The sequence below is a fragment of the Schistocerca americana genome, chromosome 10 (assembly GCF_021461395.2).
Source record: "Schistocerca americana isolate TAMUIC-IGC-003095 chromosome 10, iqSchAmer2.1, whole genome shotgun sequence".
NCBI classification, from domain to species: Eukaryota; Metazoa; Arthropoda; class Insecta; order Orthoptera; family Acrididae; genus Schistocerca; species Schistocerca americana.
Genome location: NC_060128.1, coordinates 162,020,208 through 162,036,299, shown reverse-complemented (window position 1 = coordinate 162,036,299; position 16,092 = coordinate 162,020,208). Strand labels below are relative to the sequence as shown.

Here is a 16,092-nt window from a genome sequence, read left to right as displayed (position 1 = left end):
TTGACTGAAAGAAGGGGCCAGTTAATAGGACCCTTCATGAGGCATCAAGGAACAGTCAATTTGGTAATGTGGGAAGTGCTTAGGGTATATTTAGAGGGGAACTTGAGCATCAATACAGGTTCAAATGGGTGTAGGTTGCTGTAAGTATTCCGAGATGGAGTCTTATACAGTATAGACTGTCATGTAGCACTGCATCAAACCATTCTTCAGACTGAAGACAACAACAAAAACAGTAACAACATTATTTTTAAAAACTAATATTGACGCTGTATTCCAAAAATTTCTGTTATCTTATAGAAAAATACAGGGTCCCCGTAGTGCTGGAGTGGGAACAGGAAGAGGATAGATAGATGAAGGACAACGACTAATGAACATTGAGGGCAGGAGGGTTAGGGGAATGTAGGAGAGTTACCACCTGTGCAATTCAAAAAAGCTGGTGTTGGTAGGAAGGGTCCATATGGCAGAGGCTGTGAAGGAGTCATTAAAATGAAGAATGATGCATTGGGCAGCATGCTCAGCAACTGGGCGGTCCAGTCGTTTCTTGGCCACAGTTTGTTGGCGGCCATTGAGGTGGACAGACAACTTGTTGGTTGTCATGCCCACGTATAACGCAGTGCAGTGGTTGCAGCTTAGATTAGATTTACTTTCATTCCAATTGATCAGTAGTGAGGAGGTCCTCCAGGAAGTAGAACATGTCAGAAAAACAATAATACATGACAAATATTTACAACTGAAACAAATAAGCTAATGTACCTTCCACAGGTCCAGGCTTTTTTTTATAATGAGCACTATATGAAAGAATCATTTTACAAACACTAATGCACTGAATTTAAAATAAAAAAGTTTTTTTATTTATAAGGTAATAAACACGTAAGAGAACTACTACAACACTTATTTACAATGAACACATTACTGCACTGAAATGGTGCAGAAATTAGATTTTAGTGTGTGATACACACACACACACACACACACACACACACACACACACACACACACACACACACACACACACACACACACAAAAATCAGTTGGTTCTACTGAGAAATTCAACATTGGAGTAGGAGTAGTTGGCCACCAATAAATCCTTCTCTTAAATTGAATTTCATTGGTTGCAAAGCTTTTTATGGCTGCTGGCAAGTCATTGAAAAATGTGTGTTCCTGAATACTGCACACCTTTTTGTACAAGTGTAAGTGACTTTAAATCCTTGTGAAGATTATTCTTATTTCTAGTATTGATTCCACGAGTTGAGCTGTTGGTTTGAAAATTGATATATTTTTAATGACAAATTTCATTAAGGAATAAATATATTGGGAAGCAGTAGTTAGTATCCCTAGTTCCCTAAACAGGCTTCTGCAGGATGTTCTCGAGTTCACACCACATATAACTCTTACTGCACGTTTTTGTGCCTGGAAAACATTAGCTTGGCTCGATGAACTACCCCAAAAAATAGTCTCGTAATCCATTATGCAATGAGAGGAAGAATAGTATGCCAGATTCTTCACTTTTATATCCCCTACGTCTGACACGATTCGCATTGCAAATAGAGATTTGTTAAGACACTTCAGCAGTTCTGTGGTGTGCTCCTCCCAGTCGAATTTATTATCAAGCTGTAATCCCAAGAATCTAACACTGTCCACTTTTTCTATCTGCTTGTCATCGTATGTTAGGCATACACTTGTGGGCCACCCATTCACGTTCTGAACTGCATGTAGTGTGTTTTTTCAAAGTTTAGTGACAAAGAATTGGCTAGGAACCAGTGATTAATGTCCACAAATATTTTATTAGCCAATGTTTCTAAGATCACATGTCTGCTTTCATAGGCAGCCCTTCCTTTGATGGGACAGGTGATACTTTTGACCAGACTGGTGGTGGTGGTGGTGGTGGTGGTGGTGGTGGTGGTGGGAGGTTGTATGGGACAGGTCTTGCATCTAGGTCTATTAAAGGGATATGAGCCATGAGGGAAGGGGGTCTGGCTGCTCACAGTCTGGCCTCGGCAGCCAGTTACAGTGGTTGTGTGTGTGTGAAAGAGAGTTGTGTTTGCATGAATGTGAATGTGCATGTTGCATAATTCAGAAGACCACCATTTGGCTGAAACCTTACTTCGTAAGTATTTTTGTTGTGCCTGTATGTGACTCAACATCTCCACTTTATGGTGAGTAGCAACCTATCCTTTTTGTAACATTGTCATTATTCCATCGTAGATTTTCCATTGTTTGACAGTACATAAAGAAATCACACAACATACACTGAATAGACTCAAAATAACTAATTGTGGAAAGAAATGGAAAAATTCCTGTCAGATGACCAGCATGAGCCTACATCACATGTTTGACAACTCCATCTGGATCTGTGAGGGGTCTTTCTCGTACTACAGTATGCACATCGTTTTGGAGGACGATGTTCATGGACACTTGTGGTTTGAATCTCTTGGAGGGGGGGAGGTGTACTACGTGATGGACCTTACAAACCTGTCACAGTCTTCCAGTATCTGCCAAACCTGTTACAACATTCCTTCTAAATTCTTTTAATCGTGAACTCCTACCAGTGTTGCACAGAGTGTGCAAAATAAATTAATTTATAATTGATGCATTGACAAAATACCAAAACTATCTTAGCGTGGACCTGTGCCAAACCTTTGTGATCGCACTTGACGGTACCGCAGTGAGGCATTCCACGTTGTTTTTGCTTTTCTGCTAATGCAGATTTGTGAAATATATATCAAAGAATATATGGCAACCTTTCCCTTCCAGACCTCCAGACCCTCAAACAAATAAAGTACAACTATTTTTCCTTAATTAACCTTAGCCGTATCTTCCCCCCCCCCCCTTCCCCCCCCCCAGTGAACACTTGAGACTGGGTGGACTCAAATGAAGTCACTATGCCTGAAAGTGTTAAGTTGCTTTGACATAAAGTAATTCTTTCTAGATATATAGTTTTACAACAGTCAGAAGACCACCTTCATAGAAAAATGGTTAGCATCACTGTTTTTGGTGCAGAAGGACCTAGGTTCTGTTCCTTAGATGTTTTCTGAGTGAGGGAGGCCTGGAGTGATGTCCAATCTGTGTTGTGCTGCCAGAAGACGAGCTGCTCAAATCAAGAAGCAATGGGATCGTCAGGATTCATCTAGTAGCCTTAATGACTCGTGGAGTTTTCAACATGCCAATATTGTGTCCCACGATTGTAGATTTGCTTCCTCATTCTGCCTTGTGGGCAACAGTGGTCAGTTAGAACAGTCAATAGCTGCAGCTCGATGAAGAGGAGATGGCAGTGTTTCTTAGTATTTACTTTGCTCATAAATCTGACTACACTTTTCTCTTAATTGTCTGAAGTTAACTGACATAGCACAGTCCCCATATCAGTATGCCTTAGGAGATATGCAACTGCAACAAGCCAATGTATGCCATCTTCAGATCTTCAGTAGTGACTGCATCTGTCAGTTTCGTCATGCGATAGCACCTCGAGCTATTCTCTTGCGTACCTGGCTACTTCAGTCTAAGAATAGATGTGAAAGCCTAATAGTTTTAATGATTTACTTTTTATGTATTCAGGTCATACCATAATTAATTCCTGTGTCTTATGCAGATTACAGAAATCCTATTCATTTCTTGTTCTAATTTTTCCATAGTTGCCTGGTGCAATGCTATGGCGTTGTGATGTGTATCGTGCAGTATTTGTATTGTACCGTATGGATAACAAACTGCTGAAATAGCTTCTATGTGGGGAGCTTTATTATCAGTTACATCAGTGACAAGAAGGGGGCCAAGGACTAAGCCCTGCAAGTGAAGAGCACCTGTTGCTATCTGAGACCATCTGTTTCTTGTTGCTTGAACAGAAGTTGATTACAAACAGTTGGAACCCCAAGTTGGAATATCAACAGTGTAAGGAAAATGTAGATTGCTACTTACCATAAAGATGGCCTTTTAAGTTGCCGACAGGCACAACTAAAAGATACCCCCCTCCCTGTTGTCACCTCCCACCGTCTTTGTGTTCTGCACTCTGCAAACGCACCCACCTGTCTTTCCCCTTCCCTGCTCAATTCCCCACCATCCCACCTGCACCACAGTCTGCTCCTGATGCTGCACTCTTGTTGCATGCCTGCACGCTCCACCAGACAGCTTTCTTCTCTCCCCATGTCTATACACTGCTATCTTTTCTCTTCCTCACCCCCTCCAGGCTTCGGCCTCCATTCTGTGTGACAGTTAAATTACAGCCTGAGCTGCTGAGATGGCGACGGTGTGTGTGAGGTGTGCTTTCTTGTGTGAATTAATAGATGTGTATTCCCATTTCTGACGAAGGTTATGGCTGAAAGCTAATGTGTAAGTGTCCCTTAGTTGTGCCTGTGTACAAGTTAATGTGTCATCTTTATGGTAAGTAGCAGTCTATCTTCTCCTTACATTATATAACTTGATTACCGTTATAGGTGGGTTGTGTACACCATACAATTACAGTTTTGCTAATAGGATACTAAGGAGTATACAGTCAAAGGCTTATCACAAAGTACAATAGATACTAGAGGAACTAGTTAAGAGTTTCAGTGGTATCGATAGTAATATTTTTATTGTGTTGAAATGCAGACAATATTTGAGAGAGCACGCTTTTCAAAATGGTTATTTAGATGGTTGCTCATAAGTGACTTGAAAACTTTGGAGAGCACTTGAACAATAGATATTGGTTTGGAGTAGATGCTTATTGATGTAATTTTAGCAATTTTGAGTGCATCTTAGAAAATGCCAGATTTTAAACATTCGTTAAAAATGAAAGTAACTGGTTGACAGGTAATACATGTTGTTTATTTTTGTATAAACATATTTTGAGAACCAATAAGTCCATACTTCTTGTGTGGAGAACTTTGACATGTTTTTTATAATGTTCTTTAGAGTGATAACATTAACGTGGAAAGCATCCCTCGTAAATGGCTCTGCACCAAGCAGGTATAATACATGTGTTCCATTTTGGTTGGTCTTGTTTTTCACCTCACTATAGGGTGCGGTGCTTAAATCCGGACAAATTTCAATGTCAATTTTAATTTCCAGCCACATCCTAGTTGCGCAGGAGGTTGCGATTGGCATTCTTGAAAGCCATAGGCATCTAGTAAACAATCAGAACCTCAAAATGGCTGAGATGTTATGGACAAGTGCGGAGTGCAACTCAAGAGCCACAATTATCGAAAGTCTTCTTGCTGGACGTTAGTTGCATTCTTTGGGTGTGTTGCATTCTTCGGGTGCCTGAGATCAACTGTTCATGGTATTGTGGGCAAGTATAATGCTTTGGAGAAGTCTGGGGAAGGTTCTGCTAACCTGGCAAGGTAACCTCATTCGAGGTCACACATGTCACAAATTGCGGCAGTTATTGAAAAGGCTCAGGTGCTGATTTCAGAGGAGGAAACTGGTATCAGTATTAAAAGTGAGCAAACAATACATCAGATGGCAGACAAGGACTCATACAAGCCGTTTAGTCCAAAACTGGCTCTTGGATTACGTTGACATGTTCTGGTCAAAGAAGTTCTGGCCCCCCGAATAGCCCGGATTTGAATCCCTTGGCTAATACGTTTGGAGCGTAGTCAAAAAAGCTACCAATAAGGTGAGGCACCCTAATGTTGCATCTCTACACACTGGTCATTGCGGCTGAAGGGGTTTTCATTGAGTAATGTTATTCTTGAAAGATACCACTACTTGTAGGTAAAATGATTTTCATTTTCATTTGTATTTTGTTTTAATAAATTTGCTCTTTTTAAAAAAAAGTTTCATTTGTCCAGATTTAAGTGCCATACCCTATACTTCTGCGTCCAAAAGTGTGTGTGTGTGTGTGTGTGTGTGTGTGTGTGTGTGTGTGTGTGTGTGTGTGGAGACGGGGGCGTGCACGCGCATGCGTGTACATTTCATTGAGTCAGTAGAAAAAAAGTTGTAGGCTGCACTTCAAAATTGAATCACAGTTGGGTCATTCTAACACGAGATACAGATAAGATACAGTGGATGAAGATCCAGCTATAGTAGTTAGGTTTGAGTTGTAAGCTTAAGTGAGGTTACATTGCAGATTTAATGAAATCTTTCGAACATTTAAAACCACAAAGCCTGTCTATATAGAATTTATAGTCCTAGAAAATTTAAGCATCAGCGCCAGATGTCAGTGCCGTGCTTCATTTCTCACTGTAAATTCATGTTCTACTTTATTGTGTAGCCCTAATTATATTTGACAGCAAAAGTTAGTTGGCCCCTAGCACCATTTTTCAAAACTTTTGTGCTTTGCGCTCGATTCTAAGCTGCAGGCAGGTGTTTCTTTTATATCTAGAAAACTGGAAAGTAAGTTTGGATTAGATTTGGGTACATACAGTAGTTATTTGTAAAGACATACAATTTGCATTTTGGCACCATTTGCATGGCATGTAATTGGTCATTTGCCTGACGATAAAGTCACTCTTAGCTAAATTTTTGTGATGTCATTCATTAATAGAACACAGAATAATAATCTGTGATACACACTTAGAAATAAATGATTAATGGAAAATCTCATATAAGATATGAAACAAATACTAACTCACACTTAGAAATAAAGTATTCGTTGCGCAGAAATGTGAGGCTAAGATGTGTTATACATCATCAGTTCTCCCCAGTCAATTGTTTAAAGTTAATGGACGTACAGACTACAAATTCACGTTACACTGACACACTTATAAAATGTGTTGCTAACACCAAATCACAGTATGATATATCTGTGTTCCTAAATAAAACGTTAAGAATAAAAACGTGATCTCAGATGTAAAAGTCAGGCACAGAAAGGTACAATTAAGATTGCTATAAAAGTAATCAGCTATGCACTTCAAGATGCTGATCGATGAAGTTTTTGAAGATGCTATTGGACAACGAAAACAGTTACAACTCCTTTTATTCAATAAAGGAATCTTGGAATAGACAAGAGTCTTTCTCAGTTAATTAATTGATTGAAAGACATATAATACTTGGTTGAAATATTAATTACACCTCTCTTATAAGTTGATTATACTTGAGAAGTATCGTATTTACCTGAGTATAAGAACAAGATTGCCTGATTGCAAGACCCCCTTTTCTTCAAGAATCTTCTTGAGAGAAAAAAAAAAAAAAGTTCTGACAAATCAAAATTACAACTGTTTTATTGATATGAAGTGTCTGCCTAATAAGTTGACATTATACTGATTCTAAATTCATGCCATTTATTGATTGTCTGCATTTTGATAATACAGGGAGAAATAAAATAAATGATAAGAAATAGTTTACATTAATTTGAGGACTGTTTTTTTTGCCTACTAACACTGTCATCTGTAGCGTCTCTCTTTTTAATCATCGTCATCCTAATAGCACAGCTGTGAAATTTATATCTTTGTTGTTACAAATATTTGACTGTTTCTTCCGAATGTTATGATTCCTGAGGTTGTGGTTACCATGGGGCCTGAGAAACTCTGCTGTTTTTATCCATGTACATATCAGATGTTGTTTCTGTACTGACATGAGAATGTTAACAGTGTCACTTGCTTCCAAACATATTGTCTGCCTGCCACTCTCTCATTGGCTGTGTAGAACTAGTAACTGACACACCCCTTTTTGTTCCTGTTATATGTCACAGCAACCATTGACAACATTGCAGCACAAAATGCCTAAGTCCGCCACTGACCCCATGTAGACTTTTACCATCTGGTGCAGAAATGAATACTATTGCTGAGTAGTTGTCCAATTTTGAAGTTGGTTTTATTCAGACTACAAATGGATTCAGGCAAACTGCATTTTTAATGTATAGATGTTCCTAAGAATCCAAGGTACGCAATATAGATTCCCATGGTTGGCAACGTGACGTAATTACTGCCTCCTCATTGCTCACTTCTCCACACTCATCTAGTTCTCAGCCAAGTTGGTACCACTGTCCTCCCTCCAACTCCTTTCATAGTGCTGTGCTTGAGCAACTGTGAGACATAGACTGCTATATTTTCTAGTATGCAAGTCATATGCAACAACAGAAACAAGTACATAAATAAAAGGTCGCAATCACGATTCCCAAATTTTTGCTCTCACGATCTATTGATGTCTGTTGATACTATCTCCATAACAGGCCTTGCTGCTGTAGTGTATTGTTCTGACAACAATTAGTCAGTTTAACAGTATTTATTTTGTTTGACAGACATTTCATTCTGGATTAATTTGCCTTTGTGTTTTATTTGTATGCACCATAATGTTCTCAAACTAATTAAAAGGTGGTAATGTTTTAACCCGGTATTCTAAACATTAACAGTGACAAAATTTCTCATTTCCGATCCACTTAGTAATACATTACAGTCTCTTGCAATCAGATAAAATAGTGATCTGGGATCAGAATTAAATGATGTTTTTTGAAGAGTAATATTTTTGCTTTTGATTGTTACTTTTACTTAAAAAGCAGCATAAATAGTTTTACGTGGTGTCCATAAAAGTATGAGATCTTCTGTTGCAAACCTATTCACATATGACAACAGTTTGTAAGATGATAGAATTTATTGATATTTCCTCCTGTGTTTCACAGAATTGTCAAATTTGAAGCAGAGTAATAGATTATTGTAGTGGCTAGTTCAGTTTTTTGTGCATCCTGTGCACTACCCCTGCACGAATCTAATTTCTCATATTTGTTTGAGCAGTGTCGATACTGTATGAAACATTTCAGTGTATCAGGAAATTTTCAGCCTGTTAGAGTCCTAGTATTGTTTGCCCAGTTCGTCCTTGGTGAATTCTTCAAAATAAATCTGCACGTGACCTCAATAACCAAAACTTCATCTGTAAATGTAAGATGACCACTATACACTCTATTAACCAACATTAGAATGTTAACCTCAGCAGAAATAGTTCAATCTGCGAGTATAAGACGACCCTGTACTTCCCAAGTGACAAATTTGGAAGAAAACTCTCATCTTAAAATTGGATAAATAAGGATGTGTGGAAAATAATTTGAGGGTTCCCATTAGCTTTTGTAAATTGTCAAAATAAAATAGTATATCCACTGTGAACATTTCATTTCTTGTTATAGTGAATTATGGACTTTTCAGCTTCATGATTTCTAATATCTGCTGTCCCTAAACCACTGCAGGCCAATGTCAGAATCATATCATACCGTCTATCGCTTCCTTCTTCACCCTTGCCCAAAGTAGCCAGCACTCATGACTGAGTGAAGTGGCCCAGTAGTGGACAAACTTTTGGGAGGCCAGAATTTCATGTTCTCATCTGACCATAGAGATGTAAGTTTTCTGTGGTTCCCCTAAATTGCAGAAGGCAAATGCTGGGATGGTTCCTGTGAAAAAAGACACGGTTGATCCCCCCCCCCCCCCCCCCCACACACACACACACACACACACACACACTATTCGATCTGTTACTCCATCTCGGACATCATCGTTGACGGGATGTTACACAGTAGTCTTCCTTCTTACCTGTGCTTTGTCTTGTATTGACCTTGAGGATGATAGAAAATTATACTTGAATATTCCTCGCTGATTAATTACTGAGGTAGAGAAAAATAAATACTGTAAAGTCAGTTTCCTGCTTTCGTATGTTCTTTTTACAGGGTCATTTGCAAGAATAATGTGAAATGATACCCCATATTGTTTGGTATACAACCAACTGCAGTTTGCCCTCTTGTAGCAGACTTAAATGATTTTTACTTTGCTTTACAAGTTTCTGATATGTACTCTGTTGCAGGTGGCTGCGACAGCACCCACGAGTTATTGGCATGAAGTTCAAGAAAGGTGTGAAGCGTGCTGAGATATCAAATGCCATTGACAACTATGTGGGTGGCAGTGTTGGTAAGTAGTTCCAGTAATCTTTCTTCCTGCATGTTTGAAGTGGTAAATACGTATTTTCCTAAAAAGCCATAAACCATCCTTCCCTTCTTAGATATGGGCTGCAGAATATGTTGCTATCTTCAGAGTCATTAGAATAATGGTGTGGCCCTCCTGTCTGCCTTATAAACCTGTGGACCCACTCCATTGTGCGTATGATAGTAGACACTATCAGCTGAAGTAATACCATTTGAACAGCAGAAATATTCACTGCCTGTGGGGTCATCATTGGTGATTACCTTGACTCATAAACATTAGTATACACCAACTTAGGTGGTCTGTTGATGGCTTTGAGGGTTGACTACTACTGCTGCTGCATATTGCATTCATATGGTACACTATTGTCTGAGACAATGTCTAAATTCTAGCACACGTGTCATCTTTTTGGGATTCGATCACTGAAGAAGCCTTTGAAATCCACCTCGTGAAGGACTGACTTGACAACACTAATGGCTTCAGTTTCAGTTGTGTGTGGAATCTGGCACTTCCAGTGGCCAACTGTTAAGACAATGTTACAGTACCCCCTATTGATAGGGCATAATGCTTATCACCAGTGATGTTCTTTAGTGGAGAAGTGCAGGCAGTGAATGCCTCTGCTGTGCAAGTCGCATTTCCTCACCAGGCAATGTCTATGATCGCTTGCATGCTGGCACTATTCACGAGTTTATGAGGTAAGCTGTGCTGCTCTTCGTACATTTGTTGACATTCACCATAAGTTAGTATCATGGCATCCTTTAAAAAGTTTAGAAATTAATACCAATTTGACATTGTAAATATTTTATGAGCTGCACAAATTAACCTTAGAATGGTCGGTCGAAAAACAGTTTCAAGAACGGTTGGCAGGGTCTGTGTGGGACCCAGTAAACAACACACTTGCAACAAGTGATAAACTGTTCAGGTAGTACTAAATGTTTTCTGAATTATGCGATAACTGTAAAAAAGAAAACAGAAACATATCTCTTTGTAGATTTAAAGGTAAGCAATCTGGAAATACAAGTAAATATTATTGATAACTAATGTGAATGAGAGTTAGTTGTAAAACTAAGAAGCAAAAATATTGACTTTTCATTATATAAATAGAACAATCAGGTTACCTTCCATTCAGAAGGCTGTTGCACGCAGCGACTGTTATACTGACTTGTAAATAATAGATTTCAGCTAGCCATTCTCAATGCTAAGAATACAAGAGGTACATAGTTAGATGATGTCACAAAAAAGTTGCAATTATTGGCTTAACTCATCTGGTTTGTATATTACATACCTCTATCATTTTTATCAACGCATGTAATGCCTGTTGGTTGGACTTCGTCTACAGTTCATTGAATTCTACTGTTTGCGGAAGGCGGGCTGTATGGAGAACACATCAGTTGGTTACAGGGCGCCATCGATGTGAACTACGTGTAAACCTCAAAGGAAGTAAACCACTTCAAATTTAATTACATAAAATGAAACATAAGTAAAATTCTTACATTGTCGTCCGACTTGTTTCATATTTATCATCAAGTAATAAAATTTCCATCTTCACTCCTTGTGAGTCAGTTATTATTATTAAACATTTAAATTACGTCATGTGGGTAAAAACATTTTTTTTTTTAAATTAAAAACACTAGAAGATGTGCTGTAAACTCTTATTAGTTGATATGGCTTAAATATATTTATTTTTATATTATATCTCCCTTTATTAAAACATAATAAGTATATTGTTCATCATATTTACTAAATAGTTCATAGATGGCGCCAAACATCAGTCAGATGCATGGTTATTACAATTTGGCTATTCCGCTATAGATATAGAGGGTGCTAGCCTCTTTCTCCCTTAAAGCCAATTTTCCTTGTAAATGCAAAACAACCAATATATTGAATTGCTGTTAATAATACTGTTTATGCATCTGACCTAACATATCATGGAAGAAGTTCTGTTGGTTCAGAATTATACTCATCATATTTGTATAGTATAATGCAAATGGTTGCTACATATTGGCAAGACGGCAGGTGTTATCTCGTTCCCCCTGGGTCAAACCCTGCACCGGTTCCCAGCAACAAGTCCTCAAACTCCCAGAACCATGCATTTTTCACAACAACCTTATCATTAATCAGGCTGCTGCTGGTATTTTTGTGATGGCAGAAGATCTCGAGCTCTTCCAGGAGGTGGAGGAACCTGCCTTTCTCACACTTATGTATCAACTTCTTCCATGATATGTTAGGTCAGATGCATAAACAGTATTATTAACAGCAATTCAATGTATTGGTTGTTTTGCATTTACAAGGAAAATCGGCTTTAAGGGAGAAAGAAGTTAGCATCCTCTATATCTATAGCGGAACAGCCAAATTGTAATAACCATGCATCTGACTGATGTTTGGCCCATCTATGAACTATTAAGTAAATGTGATGAACAATATACTTATTATGTTTTAATAAAGGGAGATATAATATAAAAATAAATATATTTAAGCAATATCAACTAATAGGTGCATACAGCGCTTGTCTTCTAGTGTTTTTAAATTTAAAAAAAATAAAAAAGTTTTGTCCACCTGACGCAATTTAAATGTTTCGATAATAACAACAGACTCACATGGAGTGAAGATGGAAATTTTATTACTTGATGATAAATGTGAAATAAGTCGGACGACAATGTAAGAATTTTACTTATGTTTCATTTTATGTAATTAAATTTGAAGTGGTTTACTTCCCTTGAGGTTTATACGTAGTTCACATATAGATGGCGCCATCTAACCAACGAATGTGTTCTCCATACAGCCCGCCTTCCGCAAACAGTAGTATTCAATGAACTGTGGACGAAGCCCAACCAACAGGCATTACATGCATTGATAAAAATGATAATTGTTTGTAATATACAAACCAGATGAGTTGAGCCATTAATTGCAACTTTTTTGTGACAGCACCTAACTATGTACCTCTTGTATTCTTAGCATTGAGAATGGCTAGTTCCTAACTGAAATCTAGATCTGGCAATAAAATTTAAAAATGACGACTGATAGATGAAATTTAGTATTTACAAGTCAATATAAATAGAAGTTATGAATATAATGAATAGTTTGTGAGATATCGTCCTCAAAAATCATTATTTCTCAAAACAGTCACCACAAACCATTTCAGCATATGCTAGCATAACCACATCTTGCAAACTTTGTGAAAGGTTTTAGTTCTGCTGTTCTTGCATTTTTGGCATTTTCCACTTTTTCTTGGTTGTGGATCTTCAACTAGTCTTTGTTCTTGGATGCCGGAAAGGTTACAGGCAAACCTGAGAATTTTGCGCAGGAGGTATGTCTGGATTCCACCTACTGTCAAACATTGTGTTATGAGAGTCTTTCGTAGGGTTCTGAGGTATTCTCTTCTAACTTCTTCATCTCAATGACTGCTTCACAGACTGTGCCATATGGATCTTTCCCACCAACACCAGCTTTTCTGAATTGCGCAGGCAGGGAACTTTCCCTGCAATACATCCTACATTCCCGTAACCCTCCTGGCCTCAACCTTCGTTAGTCACTGTCCTCACACTTCCAGCCCCGTCCCTGTTCCCATTTCAGCACTACACAACCGTCATTTCACCGCCACACCCAGTCTTTTAATTTATTTTAATTTCTCTCCTTTCTGTTACTTACCCCCTCCCCCCTCCAAAGCTTTTCTCCTGCCCTCTGTCTAAACAGCGACACTTCACTGTCCACCACTCCCACCATACGACCCCCCCCCCCCCCCCTCCCCCCCGGTTGCCACCATCATGCACTGGTCCTGTCGTTTGCAGTGTAGTTTCAGCTCTTGGAGGCTGCAGATGTATGTGCAAGTTGCATTTGTGTGTGTGTGTGTGTGTGTGTGTGTGTGTGTGTGTGTGTGTGTGTGTGTACTGCTGACAAGGGCCTTAATAGCCGAAAGCTATGATTGTGTGAATCTTTTTATTGTGCCTATCATGACTCAACATCTCCGCTATATGGTGAGTAGCAACTTTCCTTCTGTGGTTCAAATGGTTCAAATGGCTCTGAGCACTATGGGACTCAACTGCTGAGGTCATTAGTCCCCTAGAACTTAGAACTAGTTAAACCTAACTAACCTACGGACATCACACACATCCATGCCCGAGGCAGGATTCGAACCTGCGACCGTAGCGGTCTCGCGGTTCCAGACTGCAGCGCCAGAACCGCGCGGCCACTTCGGCCGGCCCTTCTCTGGTATTGTCTCTTCTAACTGAAACATTTTTTTTAGTTTTGAATACAATGTGGCCATTGAGAGCTGCAGTGTTCAACAACCAAGAAGAGAGACACAGAAGCCACAGTCTTGTCATGCTAGCAACAGTATATTTACTACACACAGCATCAGTGACATCTATGCCATCATTGGTTTTGTTGTAATACATTATTATACCTGGTGCCTCTCCCCCCTCAGCTGTGACAGTCAGTTTCATCATGATGATGCATTGATGAAATACGCGGTTCTGATTTGTTTTGCTTTTGTACATGTACAGTGATGTGATGTCTTCCTGAAAGCCAAACATAGTTTTAAGGCACATTTTTTTAACACTCCAACAACAGTAATATTCTTTACTTGCAGTACTTTTCTGATGGGTGGGTAAGAAGTAAACCAACTATCTAGTGTCAGATTTCTTACAGACACTTTTACTGAGTCTACAAGATGCAAAACATCATCATCTGCCTTATTACTGACTTTGTACAGTCCTTGATGTTCTGCATCTGCATGGACTTTCCAGTGTTTTACATAGTACATTTTAGAATGGGCCATGATGAAAACCTTAATCCCATACTTGGCAGGTTTATCAGGGAGATACATCCTGAACCTGCAACTGCCTCTGTATGGAACGAGCATTTCGTCCAAAGTAATGTTTTCTGACGGAGAAAAATATGCATTGCAGTTGAAGACAAACATATCTAGAATGGATCTTATGGCAGCAAGATTATCTTGTGCTTTTCTTTCTTCCCTTGTATGGATGTTGTCAATCCTGATAAAACAAGTCAAAACTCTGAACCTTTTCAATGATATGGTTACTAGAAAGATTTCTATTCTGGTCCTATCTGTATTCCAGAAGTTTTCAAAAGTACTTTTATTGTCATGCAGTGTTCTAGCTAAGTAAAGTAGGCCAAAATATGCCTTCAGTTAATCAAAACTTGTAGGCCTAGCCATATTTGGGTCACTTGTATATTTGTTTTGAACTGAATCAGTGTAGATATTGGCTTATTCAAGAACTAAACCATTCAATGAATTCCTAAAAAATAACTATCATGGTTCTAATAGTGAATGTACATCCATTACAGCTCGAATACTTACAGGCAAATGCATGGTAGCTATGTTGTGACATCTTGTTTGAACACTTAGTGGGAAACAAGTTTTTCTCCATTTAGCTGCTCTGTTCCTTCTTCATAAAAGCGCATAGGTGCCGTACCTGAGTCAGTTACAAGAGTTGTACTTGAATTAATTGCAGCAGGTGCGCTGGTGCTGGCAGAAGGCTGAACATCTTCCTCCTCACAACCACTTGTTTCACTATTACTGTCATGATCATTGTTTATTTCAGAGTGTCGGTCTGCATCAGAACAGTGTACTTCACTGTCATCGTCATGTAAATTTGTAATTTTCACTTTATGACCAGTTTTCTCTTGCCGTTTTACATTTTAAACTATTGACAATGATAATTTGATTTTAGGACATAATAAATGGTTCAGAAAGTAACTCAATGAGAAGCCTGCACCAAAATAAAATGGGATCGCTTGGTAGAAATTAGAAATATAAATGGTCGGGATGGGTCTGACAGACCTGCGAGCTTTTTAAAAGACTGCCGAAGATTGACTAAACAAAGCAAAACCTCATTCACGATATGAAAGTTTTCTCTTGGATATTTCAGGAAGCTAGCAGAGTGCTAGAGTCAAACCAGCAAGTATAAGAATATAAATCCAGTGAAACAAAGCTAGTGAGTCTCACTGACCCAGCCCGACTGTTCTAGAGTTAAAGAAACCCTGGCATATCTGCCTAAATGTCTGCACTATGCAGTCTTTGATTCCTTTCTGTTTCATTCAAATCCTTTCCGATGGGCAATACACAATTAAGTGCCTCCTGTCTTGGTGAAGCCTTTTTATTACTGAGAGAAACATAAAATTCTGAATAGTGCTACATTCAAAATCACAAGAACATAAGAAATCCATAGGAATAGGAAAAGATCTTTTTATTTTATGGCCAAATTCGGCGTTACAGAGCATTTCAACATTCAAGAACTATCATTTATGGACGTTGGTAAG

The 16,092-nt window shown here is 38.7% G+C and overlaps 1 protein-coding gene across 5 annotated transcripts in view; it reads left to right on the top strand.

Moving 5' to 3' along the window:
• The window catches only part of LOC124552398 (bifunctional purine biosynthesis protein ATIC), a 93,843-nt gene that overhangs the window by 57,170 nt on the left and 20,581 nt on the right, over window positions 1–16,092 (top strand). For all 5 annotated transcript variants that reach the window (XM_047126661.1, XM_047126662.1, XM_047126659.1 and 2 more), the window contains exon 9: window positions 9,695–9,798. In XM_047126661.1, the coding sequence (XP_046982617.1) occupies window positions 9,695–9,798 (104 nt within the window). The remainder of the gene's footprint in view (window positions 1–9,694; window positions 9,799–16,092) is intronic.